The sequence below is a fragment of the Myodes glareolus genome, chromosome 6 (genome assembly GCF_982192425.1).
Source record: "Myodes glareolus chromosome 6, mMyoGla1.1, whole genome shotgun sequence".
NCBI lineage: Eukaryota > Metazoa > Chordata > Mammalia > Rodentia > Cricetidae > Myodes > Myodes glareolus.
In genome coordinates this window covers 96,262,051-96,281,314 of record NC_142031.1, presented here as the reverse complement: position 1 = coordinate 96,281,314, position 19,264 = coordinate 96,262,051, and the positions used below count along the sequence as shown (strand labels likewise).

General features: G+C 42.0%; 1 protein-coding gene across 2 annotated transcripts in view; it reads right to left on the bottom strand.

Moving 5' to 3' along the window:
* The window catches only part of Srd5a2 (steroid 5 alpha-reductase 2), a 38,502-nt gene that overhangs the window by 10,944 nt on the left and 8,294 nt on the right, over positions 1 to 19,264 (bottom strand). The window contains exons 2-4 of one of the 2 annotated variants that reach the window (XM_087907355.1): positions 8,212 to 8,427; positions 1,521 to 1,684; positions 236 to 337 (exon numbers count right to left, since the gene is read on the bottom strand). In XM_087907355.1, the coding sequence (XP_087763481.1) occupies positions 236 to 337; positions 1,521 to 1,684; positions 8,212 to 8,427 (482 nt within the window). The remainder of the gene's footprint in view (positions 1 to 235; positions 338 to 1,520; positions 1,685 to 8,211; positions 8,428 to 19,264) is intronic. The other variant, XM_048416230.3, reaches the window with a different exon arrangement.

Genomic DNA, 19,264 nt, shown 5'->3' with positions numbered 1-19,264 from the left:
GATGGAATCCAGGGCTTCATGCATGCTAGGCAGTCACTCCACCAACTGAGTTACAATCCTAGTTGTCTTGGAGCTTCCTTAGATTCTGCAGAAGGGACAGAGAACGTAGGGGAGGACAGAAGCAAGCCCCAGTGCTTATACTGCATAGTTGTGCTGACACGAACCCTCCCCATTCGTCAGCCCCTGGGGCAGGCCCCAGTGAAGACTGGAAGTCTGGGAGTCGGAGAGGCGTTACCTTGTGGAATCTTATAGACGATTTCTCCAGGCTTCCTAAGCTGACGCAGCAGGTAGTCACTGTGGATGTTGATCCCCATTCCCAAAACAAACAGGAAGACACCTTGGCAAAGAAGAAGCAGATCAAAAGATATCCTCTGCTTTGTTATTTTTCACACAAGATTTTTCTTTCTTTCTTTCTTTCTTTCTTAAAATAAAGGGAGGGACATTTAGTTGCCAAACCTAAGAATGGTATTCAGATATGGTCTGAAGCTTTCTGGGAAGAGAGGTTTTCCTATTCCTAGGGTAAAAATGTTAGCACTCTCGTAAGGTCTGATGAACAGAGGAGGGAGAGCGGGGCAAGCAGGAGGTAACAGCATTGTGTGTGTTAAACAAACCACCGTAATAAATCAATAAGTAACAGCAAGCCTGTGGCTCATTCACAAAGGGCCAACTGACTGGCTCATTCACCGGCCACGTTCTCCTTTGTCATGCCCTACTGTGAAGGTTGGAAGTCGACAGACACAGGCATGCAATGTTCAATGAACAAACTTTATTAATAAAAAGTGACTCCATATTCTTTGTAGTTAAATATAAATATTATGCTCAAGATAATTTTTTAATAAAAATAAGAATTATTCATTTTAATCCAGAGATCTTCCCTTTCTGCTGTTTTGTTCCACTTCTTGGTTTTATGGCCAAACAACACCTTACATGTGTAACCGTATTTCACAGTGAAGCCTCTGCTCCTTGGTGATGTTTGAAAGCATAAGAAGAGGCTGAGGGACAGGCTGGAGACAGGATTCTCAGTGTGGAGGTTACTGACGGCAGACATGCAGGCTAGACAGACCTGTGGCTTGGTGTGGAACAAAACTAATCCAGCTAAGGAGAAGAGAGCCCAGCAGGAACTGGTTCTGAAGACAGCCGGAAGTAGTAAGTAATAGGCAGAATGTGACAAGTGATATTAATAAGGATTAAGAATGATTTCTAGGTCAGGCAATGGTGGTGCACAGTTTTGATCCCAGCACGTGGGAGGCAGAGGCAGGTGGACCTCTGTGAACTCGAGGCCAGCCTGGTCTACAAACCAAGTCCCAAAACAGTCAGAGAAACCATGTTCCAAAAAAAAATCTATATTGATCTTTTATGTTTTATATGAGCCAAGATAGTACACAAAGAACTTAAATATCCTGGACCTTGGTTCTTCTTATTGACATGAGGGAGCAGACCAAGGAGATGGCTCAGTCAGTAAAGTGTTTGGCTTGCAACATGGTGCTAGCTGGGAAGGGAGGAGAGACAGATTCACTTACCCAAGCTAAATCGTACATCTGTGTACCACTCCTTAGGGTATTCTGCGCAGTAAATCAGATAGTGGGCTTGAAGAAATCCATTTCCCATGCAGAAGGCAATTGCTCTCAGAAAGAGAATCACTGGGTAAGGCCTCCCTCTGGTGAGCAAGGAATAAATAAATGTCCTAGAAGGGAAGGAGAAAGTGATTAAGAGTCTTCATTGTTGGGAAAGGGAAGGAGTGGCCAAACCATAATATAATAGTGCTGTGTGATAATGCTCCTGTATCCTGTGAAGATTTGTCACTTGTATTGGTTTAATAAAACACTGATTAGCCAGTATCCAGGCAGGAAATATAGATGAGGTGACCAGACTAGGGTCTAGGAAGAGGAAAAGCTCAGTCTGCAGTTGCCACCCAGGTGCAGAGAAAGCAAGGTAAAAATGCTGCACTTGGAAAAGGTACCAAGCCACGTGACTAAATATAGGTAAGAATTATGGGTTAATTTAAGTTGTAAGAGCTAGTCAATAAGAAGCCTGAGCTAACAGGCTAACCGTTTATAATTAATGTAGACCTCTGTGTGTTTCTTTAGGACTGAACAGCTGTGGGACTAGGTGGGACAAAAATTTCCATTTACAAACACTTAAATGGTGTTTAGGTGGCATGCTTCTTGGTGGTGGCACGGATCTAAAAACTCCACAGAGTTATGGCAAAAAAAAAATGTTGTTCTCACCAGTATCTCCACCATAAAGCTAGACTCTTAGGAAGCCAAGGAGTGGGATAGATCCACCGCCAAAGCTTTAATCCTAGCCATATTGCTTAGCAAATTAAAGATTCGTGTGGTCAGAAAAAGAGATATACAGTAAAGACCAATTCAGTCAGAGAGAAAAAAACTCTAGTTTACAGTATGTTTAAAAATATACATAGGCTTGGGAGAGAAAAGAAAAAGGATAAAGTTTTTTTTTTTTAAAAAAAAAAGGGTAGTTGGGTCTGGTGGTGCACACCTTTAATCCTAGCACTTGGGAGGTAGAGGCAGGCAGATCTCTGTGAGTTCAAGGGCAGCCTGGTCTATAGAGTGAGTTCCAGGACAGCCAAAGATACAGAGAAACCCTGTCTCAAGTCCAAAAAAATAACCACACCAAGATTATTACTATAAACACTTTTCCCTTGAATTTGGCCCAGTCAGTAAAGTGTTTGACTTATAAGCATGAGGACCTGAGTCTACTCCCACAATCTGGTTTGCTTTTGCCTGCTATAGCATGCACTTGTTAATCTAGCACAGGGGACACAAAAACATGCATTGAATGAACAATTACTATCTGATTCTAGAGCAATGATTTTTACTGGATTTTTTGTCCTTTTTTGGTTTTTAGGTTTTGGTTTGTGTTTTGAGGGGGTTGGGGAGTTGTTTGTTTGTCTTATGACATTAAAAATGCATAGAAACTACATTTTATTTACACAATATTTTATAAATTATATACACAATATTTTATAAATATTTTATTTATTCCTCATTTTATTTACACAACAGCCTTGAAAGGTAGGTACAAACTCCATCTAGCAGTTGATGGTGGCGGGGGAAGACCCAAAGAATTATCACCCCCATAAAAATCAAGGTAAAAATTGGACCCACCAAAATATGTCAAAAATCAATTCTTTTTCATAACTTTAAATAGTCACTAAAAAACTTTCAGCAACCCACAGGACTCTGATAAAGAAAATGTTGCATTTCATCGAAGGTAACAAACCCTGTGACATTAACTTACCCTAGATCCATTTACCATGCTCTCATCCTCTGCAGCTGGAAAACTAAGAGCCCATGTTCCAAGTGCTGGTGAGGGTAGGAAGGTGTGGGATTCTCATTCCCACAGAGAAGCCTTTGCTCCACCTGTCAAGTGGTTCCCTGAAGAGCTCAGCTCCAAAAGTTAGTCTCTGTTCCAACTGACCCAGTGCTGACTGATTTAAAGGGGAGCTATGCCTTTTGGTGTCTTGGTAGCTTGGTACCCTAAGGGGCAAAGATATACCATGTAAAAGTTTAAAAGCAAAAAGCTAGGGAATAAGATGTTCACGGGAGTATTGCAATGCTCAGATGGGAAAGTGGTAATTGGGAATATCAATGTGAATGGGGAGTTCAGAAAAACGGCCCTCTCCAAGGTCTGGGAGTAAAGATCTGCCAGCAACAGCATGCAACCGCCTTCATCCTTCAGTCCCACGCCCTAAAGGAGCTAGGGCATCATGGAGAAATAGCTAATCGAACATCAAGGGCAGAGAGGATAGACAGTATATCAGAGATGTTTTATTGAGTTGGAAAGTAAAGGAACAATTGAAAATGAGTAGGGAGATAGGCGGTTGCCCCAGTTATAGATACCAACTGCTTCACTAGCCTTACTTGTGATAAACAGGGTGTGGGAAAGAATAATGGTTGTAGGCAACTGCAAATATTCGATCAATAAAGTTCTGTGAGTTCATACTGGTCCATTAAAAATATTAAAAACTTCGTCACTGCTAGAGGTAACTATTACATTAAATCCTTGCTCTGATAAAACATAGCTAGAGGGACAATTAATCACTTATCTTACATCCCATGGTCCTGTCTTCTTACACCTGTTACCTGCAATTGATGAGCAAAAGCTTTTCTTCTCAGTAAAACAGCAATAAGTAAATACTACAGTTAGAAAAGCTATCATCTGAGTGATGGAGGAGGGTCATCTGTCTATATGTTACTTTCATTGGTTAATAAAGAAACTGCCTTGGCTTTTGATAGGACAGCAGCTTAGGTAGGCAGAGTAGACAGAACAGGATGCTGGGAGAAAGAAGCAGAGTCAGGCAGTCGCCATGACTCTTCTCTCTGAGACAGATGCAGGTTAGGATCTTTCCTGGTAAGCCACCACCTCGTGGTGCTACACAGATTACTAAATATGGGTTAAAGCAAGATGTGAGAATTAGTCAATAAGAGGCTGAAACTAATGGGCCAGGCAGTGTTTAAAAGAATACAGTTTCCGTGTAATTATTTCAGGTAAAGCTAGTCGGGCGGGTGGGCAGTGGGAAGCGGCCTGCCGTTCCTTCATCAATCTGAGGAACTCCAAAATCACCCACAGACTGTTATCTTTCCATGATTTAAAAGGGCTACTAAGTACAAAAGAATGGAGAATCAGTTCGGGCAGGATCATAAGTGAGGCCACAGCCACCTTTTAGTAGAGGGACCTCACACAAGAAGGCAATCAGCACAAACTATTTCTTCCTTTGCTCTTCAGTTCAATGCTAGAGAAATGGCAGATGTGTAAATTCCATGAGAAGCCCCTGCAGGGATGGAGGCTACCTGGTAGGCGAGGAAGGAGCCACTGCAGTATCTAAAGTCAGCAGTGCTGTGACACAGCAGGGGACTTTTCGAGGATGTTTTTATTAACTCTTCTCCTCTTGCTTGAAAAGAAGTCCCAAGACCCACAGCCTCTGATCAAGTCACTTGGGATCTATGTAGTCTCATCAAAGGACTACTGAAGCCCCACTAGAATGGCAATAAGAAAAACAATCACATCCTAACTGGTCATCCTTGGATGTCCATTCTCCCAGCTAGTATGTCACAATCTATGGGCTCCTCTCCCCAGAACTGCATACCTCCCTGATGCCTGGATGACAGTGACTCTGGGGAGCACTGTTTTGTGATGCTTGTGGTTCTCACCTGGAGTCTCTTTTCTCCTGTTTCTTAAGTTCACAAGAGGACACTGACTGGGACCTGCTCTTAATCCCTAGCCTAACTCATATGACAAAGACTCAGGAGAAATGATTCTGAGCCAAGATAATTAGACACCCAAGAAGTCCAACAACTAAAGAAATAACCAACAGTTAAAATATGCAAACATCTTGAGTAAATAATGAACAACATATACTGGGTAAAGTGGAATTGCCATAACACAATGACTTTAAATAAACCCCAAAGTATCCTCCAAGAAATGTTTTCAAGGCAGGAAATGTCACTTAAAAGGAAACTTCATAACAATACAGTATAAGAAAAATATACTAGTTAATTCTTAGGTGCAATTCTTAGAATAAAGAGCAGATGGCTTTGAGCTGGAAGTTCAAGAAGGAATGAATGACTAGACTCAAGATGTTATTCAGGGAGGAAATGGACCACATTCGTTAGAGTTTTTGTTTTAATTTACTTGTGTGTGTGTGTGTGTGTGTGTGTGTGTGTGTGTGTGTGTGTGTGTGTGGTGTATGTCTGTCTGTCTGTTTGTCTCTTTGTGTGTCTGTCTGCCTGTCTATCCACCTGTCAGTCTTTCCTTTTGTGTGTGATGTGGGAGAGGAGCCGGTGCATGGCACCATACTTGGTGGTAAGAACACAACTCGGGGAGCCAGTTTCCTTCTTCCACCTTTTCCTGGGGTCTAAGATCCAGCTCAGGTCCTCAGATTCTCATAGCTAGCGCTTTTGCATATGTCTCTCTAGCCCATCAGATACACTTAAATTTTTTTCCTGGTTGGGAAAATATTTAGGTGCCAGAAATATAGCAGAAGAGAAAACGATATTCAACACATTTGTTTGAAGAGATGAGCAGGTGAGGCTTGACTACAGAGTTAGGGACATAGCACACATTCTGTGATGTCTAGGGTAGCACCCTGAGTTTAAGGCCAAGGAGATAAAATGATGGATGGATTTTCAGAGACAAAATCTTCAGATTTTGTGTTATTATACACACGTGAAAGCTAGAGCCTAGGGAAGTTAGAATAACATGCCCATAATTATAGATCCAACTGATGGAGTAGCAGCAAGACCTAGGTTTTCTAGGTCTGAGAAGATGGCTCAGTCAGTCAGTGCTTGCTGCACAAGCATAAAAGCCTGTGTTTGCTTCCCTGACCCCCATGTAAGAGCCAGCTCCAAGAGTGCAAATCCATATGCACCTGTGCACACACATACACCATATACACATTAAAAAGATCAATTAAATTAAACAAATAAAGGTCTTTTGCTAGGTTCAGTTACCTACACTAAACTTGTTCATTCATTCCCCAGCTGCCCAGACCAAAAATAATCACACAGAAACTATATTAATTGCAACACTGCTTGGCCTATTAGCTTAGGTTTCTTATTAACTACCTTTTATATAAGAAATTAACTCATTTCTACTATTCTATGTATTGACACGAGGGTCATGGTTTACTAGGAAGTCTCCGGCATCTGTCTTCTTCGGCAGCTACATGGTGTCTCTCCGAATTTACCTCCTTTCTTCCAGCATTCAATTTAGTTTTCCTGCCTAGCTCTATTCTGTCCTGTCCTAGGCCCAACCACCTTTTTTATGCATTAACCAATAAAAGCAACACATATACAGAAGGACTTCCCACATCAAGCATCCAGATGCTTAAGCTTATAGTGGCTCTCTTAAAAGGACCTGTGAGCCACATTCATCACAGAACTAGAAATGGTCTGAAAATCTCAGGCTTTGGAGCTGAATTTCATGTGTTGGGAACTGCGTCCCTCTGGTTCATATGTTGATGGTGTTTTGGAGATGGAGCCTAAGGAATGTGATTGATCTACTCGTGCATTAATAAGCTATTGAAGGAGCGAGTTTGCTGTGTGGTACATGTGTCTGATCTTGCTGTGTGATGCCTTCCTGCCATGTTTTTGTGCAGAAAGAATGCTCTCACCAGGTTCCATCTCCAAAATACCATCAACATATGAACCTGAGGGATGCAGTTTCAAACACATGACACAGATGCCAGTGTCATGTTCCTGGCCCTAGCTCTGAAAGCTTAAGAAACTTCTATTTTTTATACTTGATAGAATCCAAGGTATTTTGTTCTAGCAACAGAAGGTGAACCAAGACAATTGTTACTTGACCTTATATATTTCATATTCACTCATACACTCTCTCTCACACACACATGCATGCAACCACGCATAAACACATGCACATGTGTGTGTGTACATGCGCGTGTGCGCACACACACACACGCGCGCACACACACACACACACACACACTAGCCATTCATCTGACCATCTGCAGACAATACAAAGCAGGCAAGGTCTGGAGACTATGATGTAAATCACAGTTACTCTTTAGATAGGATTTCTAGCTTCAACGCCCAGAAGCCTGTCTAACAAAAGCACTGGGTTTGGAATCAGAAAACTTGGACCAGTGTTTGCTTTCCCTGAAAATGGAGTCTTATTCTTTTCCCTGACACATCTCAAGATCACTGTGAGGTCAAATTTGATAATCTAAGCATGTAGTACAGTGATGAAGTACTTTCTTAGCATGCTCAAGCAATCTCAATCAAGAAATTACTATCTCTAGCACCACAAAAACCATTTAAATAATCTACATAGATAGATATTTAAACTGTAGCATTATTGACAAAATGATATACACACGTGTTGCTTTATATCCAAGTCAAATTTTATAGACTTAAACAGCCAGGTAGTCTAGCAGGCCCACAAATCTTTCGTCTTGGCTCTCTTGGCAAATACCACCAACCCTGAGAGGACACAGAGACTTCTCTCTGCCTTTCTGAACCTGTCCACTTCCTGGTCCAGTCTCCTAGCCAGGTGCTGGGTCATAGGATCTTGAATCGTTTGTGTTCAGAGCTGCAGAGTAAAGAAGGGTTTGTTTCTAGGATCCGCTCTCTTGAAACTATAGGCTGCCTCCTTATGCCAACAGCAAATTTGAATGCAAGTCCCTAAGGAGCCCTCTCTCCATTCAATCATAACAGTGAACATACTCACGTCCATAAATAAAAATGCCTCCCATGTCCTTCAAAATGCAAAAGAAATAAGAGGAGCCTGCAGCTCTGCCACCAGAGTATTTCTGCAAGTCCACTTGACTCTCTTTCCTTCTGGGTAGAGTGACAATCAAATGGAGAAAGCAAGTACTCCTTGGAGATGACATTCTGACTTGATGGATTTGACTTCTCCATAGCAGATCCTGGGCAAATGTCTTGTCTGCAAGCAGAGGTGAGTCGTAACTATAGGATTATCATGGGAATTAAATACAATGATGCAAGAAAAAGTATTTAACAAGATTAGTGTTGAGCACTCATTTCTCCACAGACTCCCATTCTTGAGAGCTTCAGGGCCCTAAAGGTAGATTAAATTAAAAGTAGATTAAGTTCTCAGGTGGAAAGGGTCTAGAAGGCGAACAGAAAGTCATTTCAAAAAAATAACTGTTTGGCTCCTAACACTATAGTCTTGTTCATTTCAACAATGTCCCTAATGAGACCAAATGAGTTCAAATACCCAGCTCATAATACATTCAAAGTAAACTGTGTATCCAACCCAACTCATGGCCTCCTGAATCAAAAATCTTTGCCTCCTAACTAAAGGGACGATTCAGAGTAGGCTGTCTAGAGTAACAAAGTGTCAGAGGTGAGGGACACTAGGAGCTCCTGTTACTCAGACCACAGCACAGTTGGGGTACGGAAGTGATGCTTTGGTGTGCAGCCATTTGGGATCAGGCTCTTCCAGGGGGCTCTTAGGCAAGTAGGTGAACAGAAACAAAAGAATGTGGAAGGCTCTGTGAGTTTATTGACAATCAAGTTTCGGGATATAAGTGGCATGTATTATTCTCATGCTGTTCCTTTGCCCCCACAGAACCATAGGGAAAACTGGAAAATGTATCCCACCAGTTTTCCTAGTGAGAAATTTGGTAAATATAGAGAATGGGTGGGAAGCCAGAAGTCCTAGGGAACAAATAAGGCTCTTAGGATACAAATGACTTTGCTCAGGGAAGTTGGAAGCAATCCAAAGAAAGATGTAGCTCAGCATAGAAGAAAAGATTAAATAAATAAATAAATAAATAAATAAATAATAAATAAATAAAGAGAAGGAGAAGAGTTAAGTGACTCACAAGACTGCAAATCAAAACCAAACAGTCGAGGCAAGTTTCCCCTTCAGGCTTGTGATGGTTTATCAGCCTGACAAGAATCTTGATGCCCCCTGGAAGACGGTCCTTTGATGTGCCTGTGAGAAATTATCTAGCCAACATTAATTGATGTGGGAAGATTCATCTTAATTGTAGTCAGGACCATTCCCTGAACTGAGAATCACAGACTATATAAAGGAGAGGGGGGGCAGAGAGAGAGAGAGAGAGAGAGAGAGAGAGAGAGAGAGAGAGAGAGAGCCCAGCACTATTAGTATGAGTGCAGCTGCTGTTCCCAGTTTACTGATTGTGTGCATGATGTGACCAGCTACTTCAAGCTCCTGCCGCCCTGACATCCCCACTGTGATGGACTGTACCCTGGAACTACGAGTCAGAATAATGCAACCACTCCTCCCTTAAACTACTTTGTCAGAGTATTTTACCTGGAACTTTTAGTATTATTTTACATATATGGATGTGTGTGTGTATGTGTGTATGTTTATGCACCATGTGCATGCAGCACTCACAGAGGCCAGAAGAGGACATTAGATCCCCTAGAGCTGGAGTTATCTTTGGTTGTGAGCTGTCATGTGGGTGCTGGGAATTGAACTCGACAGTCAGTGAGTGCTCTTAGTCCCTGAACCATCTCTCCAGTCTAAATAGAGTTGTCACAGCAACAGAAGACACTAAGACAGCATCCTACGCCCTACTATACTCTATGGCTATTCCATACTATAGGATCAAGTCTCTTTAATTCCTTCCTACACTTCTAATGTAAATTTTAATTCTTTTAGGCACATTCAGATGGAGACTGATAAGCATTTCCTAAATGTACAGCTTTCTGTCATTGTTAAGTAAATGTTCAGTCTAGTGTGGGGAGGGAGACACTCTCATTGGAAAGAGTTAACTGAAATTGCAGATCCAAATTAAATCCAAAGAAAGAAACTTAGAAATAACACATTTTGCGTCAACTCATATTTAACTAAATCTTCTTCAAATATAAGTACTATTGCTAAGATTATCAAGCCAATTGAAGACTCTCCACAATATGAAATTTTAGACTTCATTGCCAATCAAAATAAATTCAAATTCTGCAAATATGTACAAAGCTCTCATGCATCACATTTAGCTGTTCTACACAGTGACCCTGCATCTTCTTTCTTTCATGATCCCACTTCCCTGGTTTCTTTGACAGCAAAACTCTTCTAAAGAGTGCCCCATACTTACCATCTCTATGGCATTTTTCTCATCTATTTACCTCCTTCCCCATAAAAACAAGCCTTGGCAAGGTCACCCAATACCACTTTTCCAGACCAAGATCAGATTTTCAGCCCTCTTCGAACTGGGTAAATCAGTCACTCCCATCTCATGGAAACAGTTCCAGCAAGCACACCACACTCCCTTGGTTCTTCTGCCTTGTTGATTTATCCTGATTTTACTTTGAGGGTTTCTTCTCAATCCTTTGTCCTCCAAATATTGATGTCCCAGGTCTTAGACTTTTTTCTACTTTATTAACCACCCCTATTGATGTGATAACATTTCAAATATTAAATAGTGTCACTATAGTCTGATCATGTTTCACCCTTAGTCTCCATGGAGCAGCATTGGAAGGTGAGGTCTTTGGGGAGGTGTGTGTGCCTTGAGGGCTCTACCCTAGTGAATGGATGGACGGAGATTCCTCTACTGAAGGGTGTATGGGAGTGGCTGCTTGTTCTTGCCTTTCTAAACTCCAACACATGAAAATACTACAAGAAGGCCCTCACCAGGTGCCAGCACCTTACTACTGAATCTCCCAACCTCCAGAACTGTGAGCGTTAAAGCTCACACTCGAACCAAACATCCAAGTGTGTCGTGCTGTCCTAGAAGTGGAAAGTAAACTAAGACAGTCACCCACTCCGTCAATCACTCAGACTCATTGACGGCTCAGGGGCAGCTCCCTGCTAGATGTTTCCTGCCATTGATGTTCTGGAGAGTTCAGTTTTAATACATCCAAATGAGAGTCTGGATCCCCCAGTCACCTCAAACCTATACCTCCTCAAGGCTTCCTCATCCCAGGAAATTCCTAGTTAAGTCTCCCAATTCCTATCTAAAAACCTCTCTGCATCCCTCTACTTCCGGTAAATCTCCTAGCCAATTCTGTCATCTGTGTCTTAGAACCTTACTTCCAGAATGCAGCCCCGTCTCACCCACTCCACCTCTTTGAGCTCACGTCACCACTAACACTTTGCTGAACAGCTTTGTAAAGTCCTCCTGGCTTGAAGGCCTCACTCCTTCCACTATGGTCTCCTCTCCATGCAGCAAACCCAATTAAGTCCTAAGTTTAAGAAAGCTTGTAAGAACCAAGAAGGATGGATAATATCAAGGAAACAGTGTCTTACAGAAAGGAAAAATTAGTGTCTCCGAGGGAGTTCCAATGGATATATAAACCATACTGAAGGCCAGCCCTAAGCCCAACAGTAGACAGCTAACGCAAAACAAACTCGAAGGTGTTTGCCAAGATGCTTTGTCTCTTATTGCTTTGTTTGGGCATTTTTTTAACCTTACTGGTCCTTTGCTTGTATGTTATAGTTCCTTATTTTCTGTCTTTATAGTGTGTGTGTTGTGTGTTCTTCGTTTCTTTTTTCTTTGTTAGGTTGTTCGTTTTCTTTTCTTTTCTTGTATGTTCACCTCTATGGACATGGGTGAGCTTTTCTTTTTTTTTTCTTTTATCTTTCTTTTTTTTTGCTTCTTTTTAAACATTTTTTATTGATTTTTATTGAGCTCTACATTTTTCTCTGCTCCCCTCCCTGCCTCTCTCCTCCCCTGCAACCTTCTCCCAAGGTCCCCATGCTCCCAATTTACTCAGTAGAGCTTGTCTTTTTCTACTTCCCATGTAGATTAGATCCATGTTCATTTTGTTTTATTCTTGTTTGTTTCATTTGCCTGTTTCTCTTCTTAAGAGAGAGAGAAAGAAGGCATGGTGTTTGAAGGTGGGATGTTGGGGAGGAGCTAGGAAAAGATAAGGAAGGGGAAATTGTAATCACTATATAGTGCATAAAAATATTTTCCATTTAAAAAATGTAAAATTCCTAAGGAGTGTGATGTTCTCTACCTGTTTACTATTGCACCTGTAGCACCTGGCATACAGTGAGCCTGGGATAGATACGGAATGGATGCTGGTCTGTCATCTGCTGTAAATGGAAGACATCCAGTACACAAATCTTGAAATTCTATCCCCCTGAAGATGGATCAGAGCTTCCACTTACAGGATGGTGAGCCACGTGTGCTTCTCACCTAGTCTTCTTGCTGCGTGCGGCTAAGTTGCTGGTCATTGTTCATAAAACAAGTGTGGGAGGATTCTGAGTGGTGGCGAAGAAAGGCGCCCAGCAAAGACTCAGAGGCCTAAAGAACAAGGTGACATTGAGCTCCTCGAGTTTTCTTTTTGCCTCCTCTTTCAAGAGCTAGAGCTGATGGTGCAAGCAAGCACGAGGCAGAACAACCAGAGACACAAAACACAATGGGAATCCTCCCTCTCCCTCTCCCCACCCCTCTCCACCTCCCTCTCCGGAGACCAGGAGAAAAATAGCCTGGAAAAATAGAAACTCATAAGAAATGGGTGCTCTACCATAAGGGAAAAAAATTTATCCCCACTCCCACCCACCAACAAAATTCAGAAAATCTCTTCCACTCCACGCCTGAGCTGGGAAAAGCACTTTAAGCCCTGTCAAGATGTCAGCGAGCATTAAGAGGGAGCCAACACTCTAGTGTTCCCATAGCCTCTCAGTGCAATGTGAGATCTGTGGGGAGTCTGTCCACTCAGACCCTAATCCTCCTCCTGGTCCAGGTGCTGTTTGGAAAAGGCTTAGGGAAGAGTGGGACTATTCCCCACTTCCCAACCAAACTGAGGCTGCTCACTCCTACTCCCCAGAGTCAGGAGAGACTACTTAGGAGGAGAAAGAAAATACAACATTCCCAACCAGGCGGATGTCAGTGGAGGGAAAGTGTGAATCAGAGACCCCATCCCCAGCAACTGTAGCAAGGAGTTTTCACCGTCAGGTAACCTGTACTTCTGCCCACACCAGGCAGCAATGTGGTGATGCTCCCACATCCTTAGCTAGAACAGTGTAAGGAGACGCTAGTGAAATAGAAGGCACAGCTCAGTGGATGAGCACATGCTTAGCATGCATAAACCCTGGGCTCAGTCTTCAACATACACCAACACACACACACACACACACACACACATAAATACACACATCAACACACACATATACACATGCACATACACTAACACACACACACATATACACATGCACATACACCAACACGCATACACATAACACATGCGCACACATACACACAAACATACACACATACACATATACCAACACACACACATACACACACACACATATACACACAAACACTCACACACCAAAGCAGATTTTAGCGAGATGCAAAGTTTCATAATTCTCATACGTCCCAGTTGAAAATCACTCATCATTCCAAGTACTAAGAAGATCTCAAATTGAAAGAAAAAAATTGAGACAGAGGCCAGTACACTATAATATGCAATTCTTAGGCCTGCAAATATGGAACAGTGGGTACCACTGTTGGCCACACAAACATGAAAACATGAGCCAACTCCCAAGAACTCTCATAAAAGCAGAAGGCTGGAGCTCCAGGGTTTGTAATCCTGTGATCTATGGGGAGATGGGAGACAGGGAATATTCTAGCCTGTTGTATAAAGAGGAAAAACAATAGAGACTCTGTCTCAAACAACATAAGAAGGCAATGACCAACACCCAAGGTGGTCCTCTGACTTCTACATAAGTAACATTAGTGTGCACATATCTGCTGCATCCACACACAGGAATGTACACACACATACCCACACAACTCAAAAATATTTTTTTCAAGGAAAGAACTCCATGGTTGTGCCACAGAGTTCTGTGTCAACCTGACCCAAGCTAAAGTCATCTGAGAGGAGAGAACCCCCAAGTAAGGAAATCCTCCATAAGATGGGGCTGTGGGCAGGCCTGTAGTGCATTTTCTTAATTAGTGATTTGATGGGGGAGGTGCCATCCCTGGGCTAGTGGTCCTGGGTTCTATAAGAAAGCAGACTGAACAAATCATGAGGAGCAAGCCAGTAAGCAGCACCCCTCCATGGCCTCTGCATCAGCTCCCACCTCCCAGGGTCCTGCCCTGTTTGAGTTCTTATCCTGATGCCCTTCGACAATGAACAGTAATATGGAAGCCTATGCAAGTAAAGCAGTCCTCCCCAAGTTGCTTTGGTCACGGCGTTTCATGGCAGCCATAATAACCCTGACTAACACAATGGTTAAGCACACTGGCAGTTCTTGCAGAGGGTTTGGGTTTAATTCACTGAAACCACATGGAGATTCACAACCATCTGTAACTCCAGTTCTAAGGGTTCAGATTCCCTCTTCTGCAGGCACCACACTTGCAAGTGGGATACAGACATCCACACAGGCAAAGCACACATGCATATCAAATAGAAAATTTAAAATACACTAACAAGAATACAGAGAAAGGAAAATCCGAGAGTTCTTATTCACTGCTGATGAGAGTGCAAAGTGGTCATGTCAGTATGGAAATAAATATGGAAGTTCCTTTAAAAAAACTAAAAATAGAACATCATATGATCCATCTACATCACTCTTGGGAATACAGTCAGAGGAATACTACAACACATTCTACAAACTAAAGACACCGTTCACCGATGTTTGCTGAAACACTGTGCACTGTTGAACCAGCCTTGTGTCAGTCGATGATGAACGAACTTTTAAAATGTGGCCCATTACATTCACAGTGGAGTTTTGTTCAGGCATAAAGAAGAACGGAAGGAATTCAGCACTCGCAGGAAAGTGAACGCAATTGGAGACGAAAACATTAAACAGAAGAAATCAGACTCAGAACGACAAATTATTTGCTTTCTCTCATATGCGGATCCTAGATTGTACATAGATACATACAATTCATATACATATACATACATGTATACATGAGGGGAGGGTAGAAAGACTGTTTGTGGGGAAGAAAGAGAGCCAGAAGGAGGTAGTGAGGGGATGAGAGCGAAGAATGGGATTGACCATGGTCAAAGGACATGATATAATTAAATGAAAGGCCTTTATAAAGCATGTCAGCATGTACACTGAAGACACCAATAAAAGCTACAAAGAAGAACTATTACCCTCAAGTTCAGTTGCCCTGGTAAAAGGGCACAGCCTTCAAAGTTGGATCCACCTCAGGGTAGCTCCATTCCTTATTTACTTAGACAAAAAAAAAGAATAAGGAAAAGCATATTGAAATTTCTGTGACTTTGTTGAGTGAAAGTTTCACGCATGTCTGTCATGAGCATTGCTGGTGTCTCCCACTCTATGTTCCCCACCCTGTGGCCCTGTAATCACATTGCCACTCACATCTACAGTCATGTAAGGGAAGTCATCAGTCTTCCATTGTCTGTACACAAATTAAGAGACATCAACATGGGACCCAAAGGTCCTTGCACATCAAGAGTGAGAGTGGATGAAGAAATAGAATTAAGGGATTGGAGAGATTTCTCGGTGATTAAGACCACTTGTTGTTCTTCCAGAGGACTCAGTATGGGTTCCCCAAACCCACATCAAGTGGTTCATGACTGCTTATAACTTCAGCTCCAGGAGAGCTGCCCCCTGATCTTGTGGATTGTGTTAGCACCTAAACACACACACACACACACACACACACACACACTCTCTAAACAATTTTTTAAGGAAAGGAAGGGATTACAATGGAATATAACAGATACCCTGGGAAAACTGATGCAGTTTAGAAAAACAAACAATAGCCCAGCCAAGTCTTTAATCCCCACACTTGGGAAGCAGAGGCAGGTGAATCTCTGACTTCAAGGCCAGCCTGGTCTTCAGAGAAAGTTCCAGGACAGTCAGAATTACACAGAGAAACCCTGCCTCAAGAGAAAAGAAATAAAAAAAGGGAAGGGAGGGAAGGAAGGACTGAGAGAGGGAGGGAAGGGAGGAAGAAACACAAACAGTGGGTTAGATATGTCATAAGTACAAGCAGAGATCACACAAACCCACAAGTTAGTTAGGACTGAAGATGGTCAAATTGGCAAAGATGAATTATAGACCTCATCGGAGAGACCTCTGCTTCTCGTAAATTTGGAGTAATGGGACTTGGGTTTATCCTTCAGCCTGGAAATAAGCAAGACTAATTATATGAAACAATAGAACGAATTGCTCTATTGTTATTATTATCCTGCTGCTGTGATAACACACTCTCTCAAAACACTCCTTATTGGAGAGGGGGTTTGTTGAGCTTCTGCTTCCAGGTCGCAGTGCATCAGAGCAAGAAAGCCACGGAAACAGTTAGCAGTAAATGTATGCACACCAGCGCTCAGATTATTTTCTACATGTATACAATCCAGGGTCCACTGCCTAGGGAATAGTGCCACCAACAGGGGGCAGGCCTTCCCTTCTCAATAAAGGCAATCAAGATAACACCCCCCCACACTGACATGATCATAGGCCTGTCTCTCAAGCCTATGATCTTTCCGTTGACAGCGAACACTAACCATCATATATGAGGATTTCAGAGAAACAAGGAACAAATTATGTGAACCTTATAATTAACACAGATTGCTGTTTTGAGATGTCTTCTAGGATGAAGTACAAGGAAGGAGGAGGACTCTAAGCTAAAACTACAAGATCCTTGAGTCCTGAGATCAAGACGTGTAGAACGGTCATAACAGAGTACTGAAGAGGGTCTTCTTCAAGTATTCAGTGAGGCTAACTGGTGAATTTGTGGAAGACTCGCCCAAAGATTAAGAACAGTACCCAGCACTTACATCTGACCAGGGATAGGGTCCATGTTCACCAGCCAGATAGAAAACTCATGATCCATGAGCCACTGGTAGAATACTCTTTGTTCAAGAGAAGACTAGTTGACCCTAGCAGGGCCCACTCTTCTGGAACCACACATAACACGTATGCAATCAAGACCTGAAATGATTAAAGGGTTTCCAACAAACTTAGTTGCATCTTAGAAGGAAGATCAAGAATATTTACAGAAATGTAAAGATTTCTAGCCTCAACACCATAATTTCTTCTTTTATTGATGTATTGGTCTTTTGAGACTGTGTCTCTCTCTGTATATAAAGTCAATTCTATACATATATATAGTCAGCATATGTAGCTGACACTGGCTCAAACTCATAATCCTCCTGCTTCAGTATCCCAAGAGTCAGGATGATGGCAATTTATCATCCCATATGACTTTAATGAGCCACAATTTCTGACCATCTAATGCATGTAGAAATGTGGGGAAACGTGCTCATAACTGGAATAATAATCAATCAAAGTAATAAAGAAAGACAGAAGAGTCAGGAAGTGTCTCAGTGAGTTGAGGAACTTGCCACCGAGCCAGATGACCTGGGTGCCCTCCCTGGGACCCGTATGGTGGAGGAAAGAAACCGTTCCCACCAGTCATCCTCTGACTTCCACACACATGCACACACAGAGAAAGACAGAAAGCTAAAAAGGAAATGTCGCAGGCATGAGAGAAGCGATGACATTCAAATGGCTATTATAACTACATTCCATGTGTTCTTGAAATTAAGCCAAGCCATAAAAGACTTTCTAAAAATTCAAACTTCTGTGGATGAAAACTACAGTTGGGAGGGGAAAGGTCTATTTGGCTTATAGTTTATAGTCTGTCAAGGGAAGGCAAGACAAGAACTCACGGCAGGGATCTAAAACAGAAAACAATGATGGGATCTCTGCTTACTGGCCTGCTTGCTCTGGCTTGCTCACCTGCATTTTGTTTGCCTATCCCGCCTAGGGATGGCATTGCCCACAGTGGGCTGGACCCTCTTGCATCAGTTAACCATTTTAAAAGGTCCCACAGAGCAATCTGATGGAGACAGTTCCTCAGGTGAGGTTGCTTTTTCCCAAGTGTCTCTAACTTTAACCTTGTATCCATGTAACCTTTTTTTTTTCTTTTAGGGAATCTCTTCTGAACATTTTCCTTGAGTTCAGATTTTAGCCCCCCCCACGTGTGTGTGTGTGTGTGTGTGTGTGTGTGTGTGTTTCTTTCTCTCTCCTCTCCTCTCTCCTCTTTCTCTTCCCTCTCTCCTCTTTGTCTCTCCTCTCTCTCTCTCTCTCTCTCTCTCTCTCTCTCTCTCTCTCTCTCTCCTGTCTATCTCTCTCTGCACCCCCCAAAATGAATTACTTTTCCGATCCTGTTAAACATTACCAGAATATTTTTTATAGAAAACTTGAACAATTCTCAGTGACCCACGGCCATACACACAGGATTTTAAATGCTTTTTTTAAGGACAGATTTAGGTATATTTATGCCATAGTTTATTACTTTCACCTACTGACTAACGTTTGTAATATTTCCAGTTTAGAGATATTGCAAAAGAGCTATTGCAAGTCTCTCCACACAAGTCAGTCTATGAACATGCGCTTTTACTGGGAGCAGGGGAGATCCAGAAATGAAATGTCATGAACCAAAGAGGATGTTAACACTTACTTTTTAAAACTTTTCCAATCAATGTTTTGCTTTTTCAAACACTGTCAAAATATTTCCCAAGGAACTTATCATTCTACGTTTCAATCAGGAATATATGAGAGCTACCTATGGCTACATGTTCCTTTAGCCCACTTACTAGGTTCTTAATGATATTGTCATTTAATTTGTATTTTTCTTGCCAGCTCATGATGAGAATCTTTTCAGGTTCTTATTGAACATTCAGCTATTTTTCTGGGGTAAAATATGTAACTGTGTAAGTTTTCCATTAAGGTGTAAAGTCAATTATTAGAAGAGAAGAACGTATTTTAGTAAGTAATACAAGAACAACCGGCTGCCCATATGCAGAAGGACTTTTGATTCATATTGTAATGCTAGAGATAGCAGTAG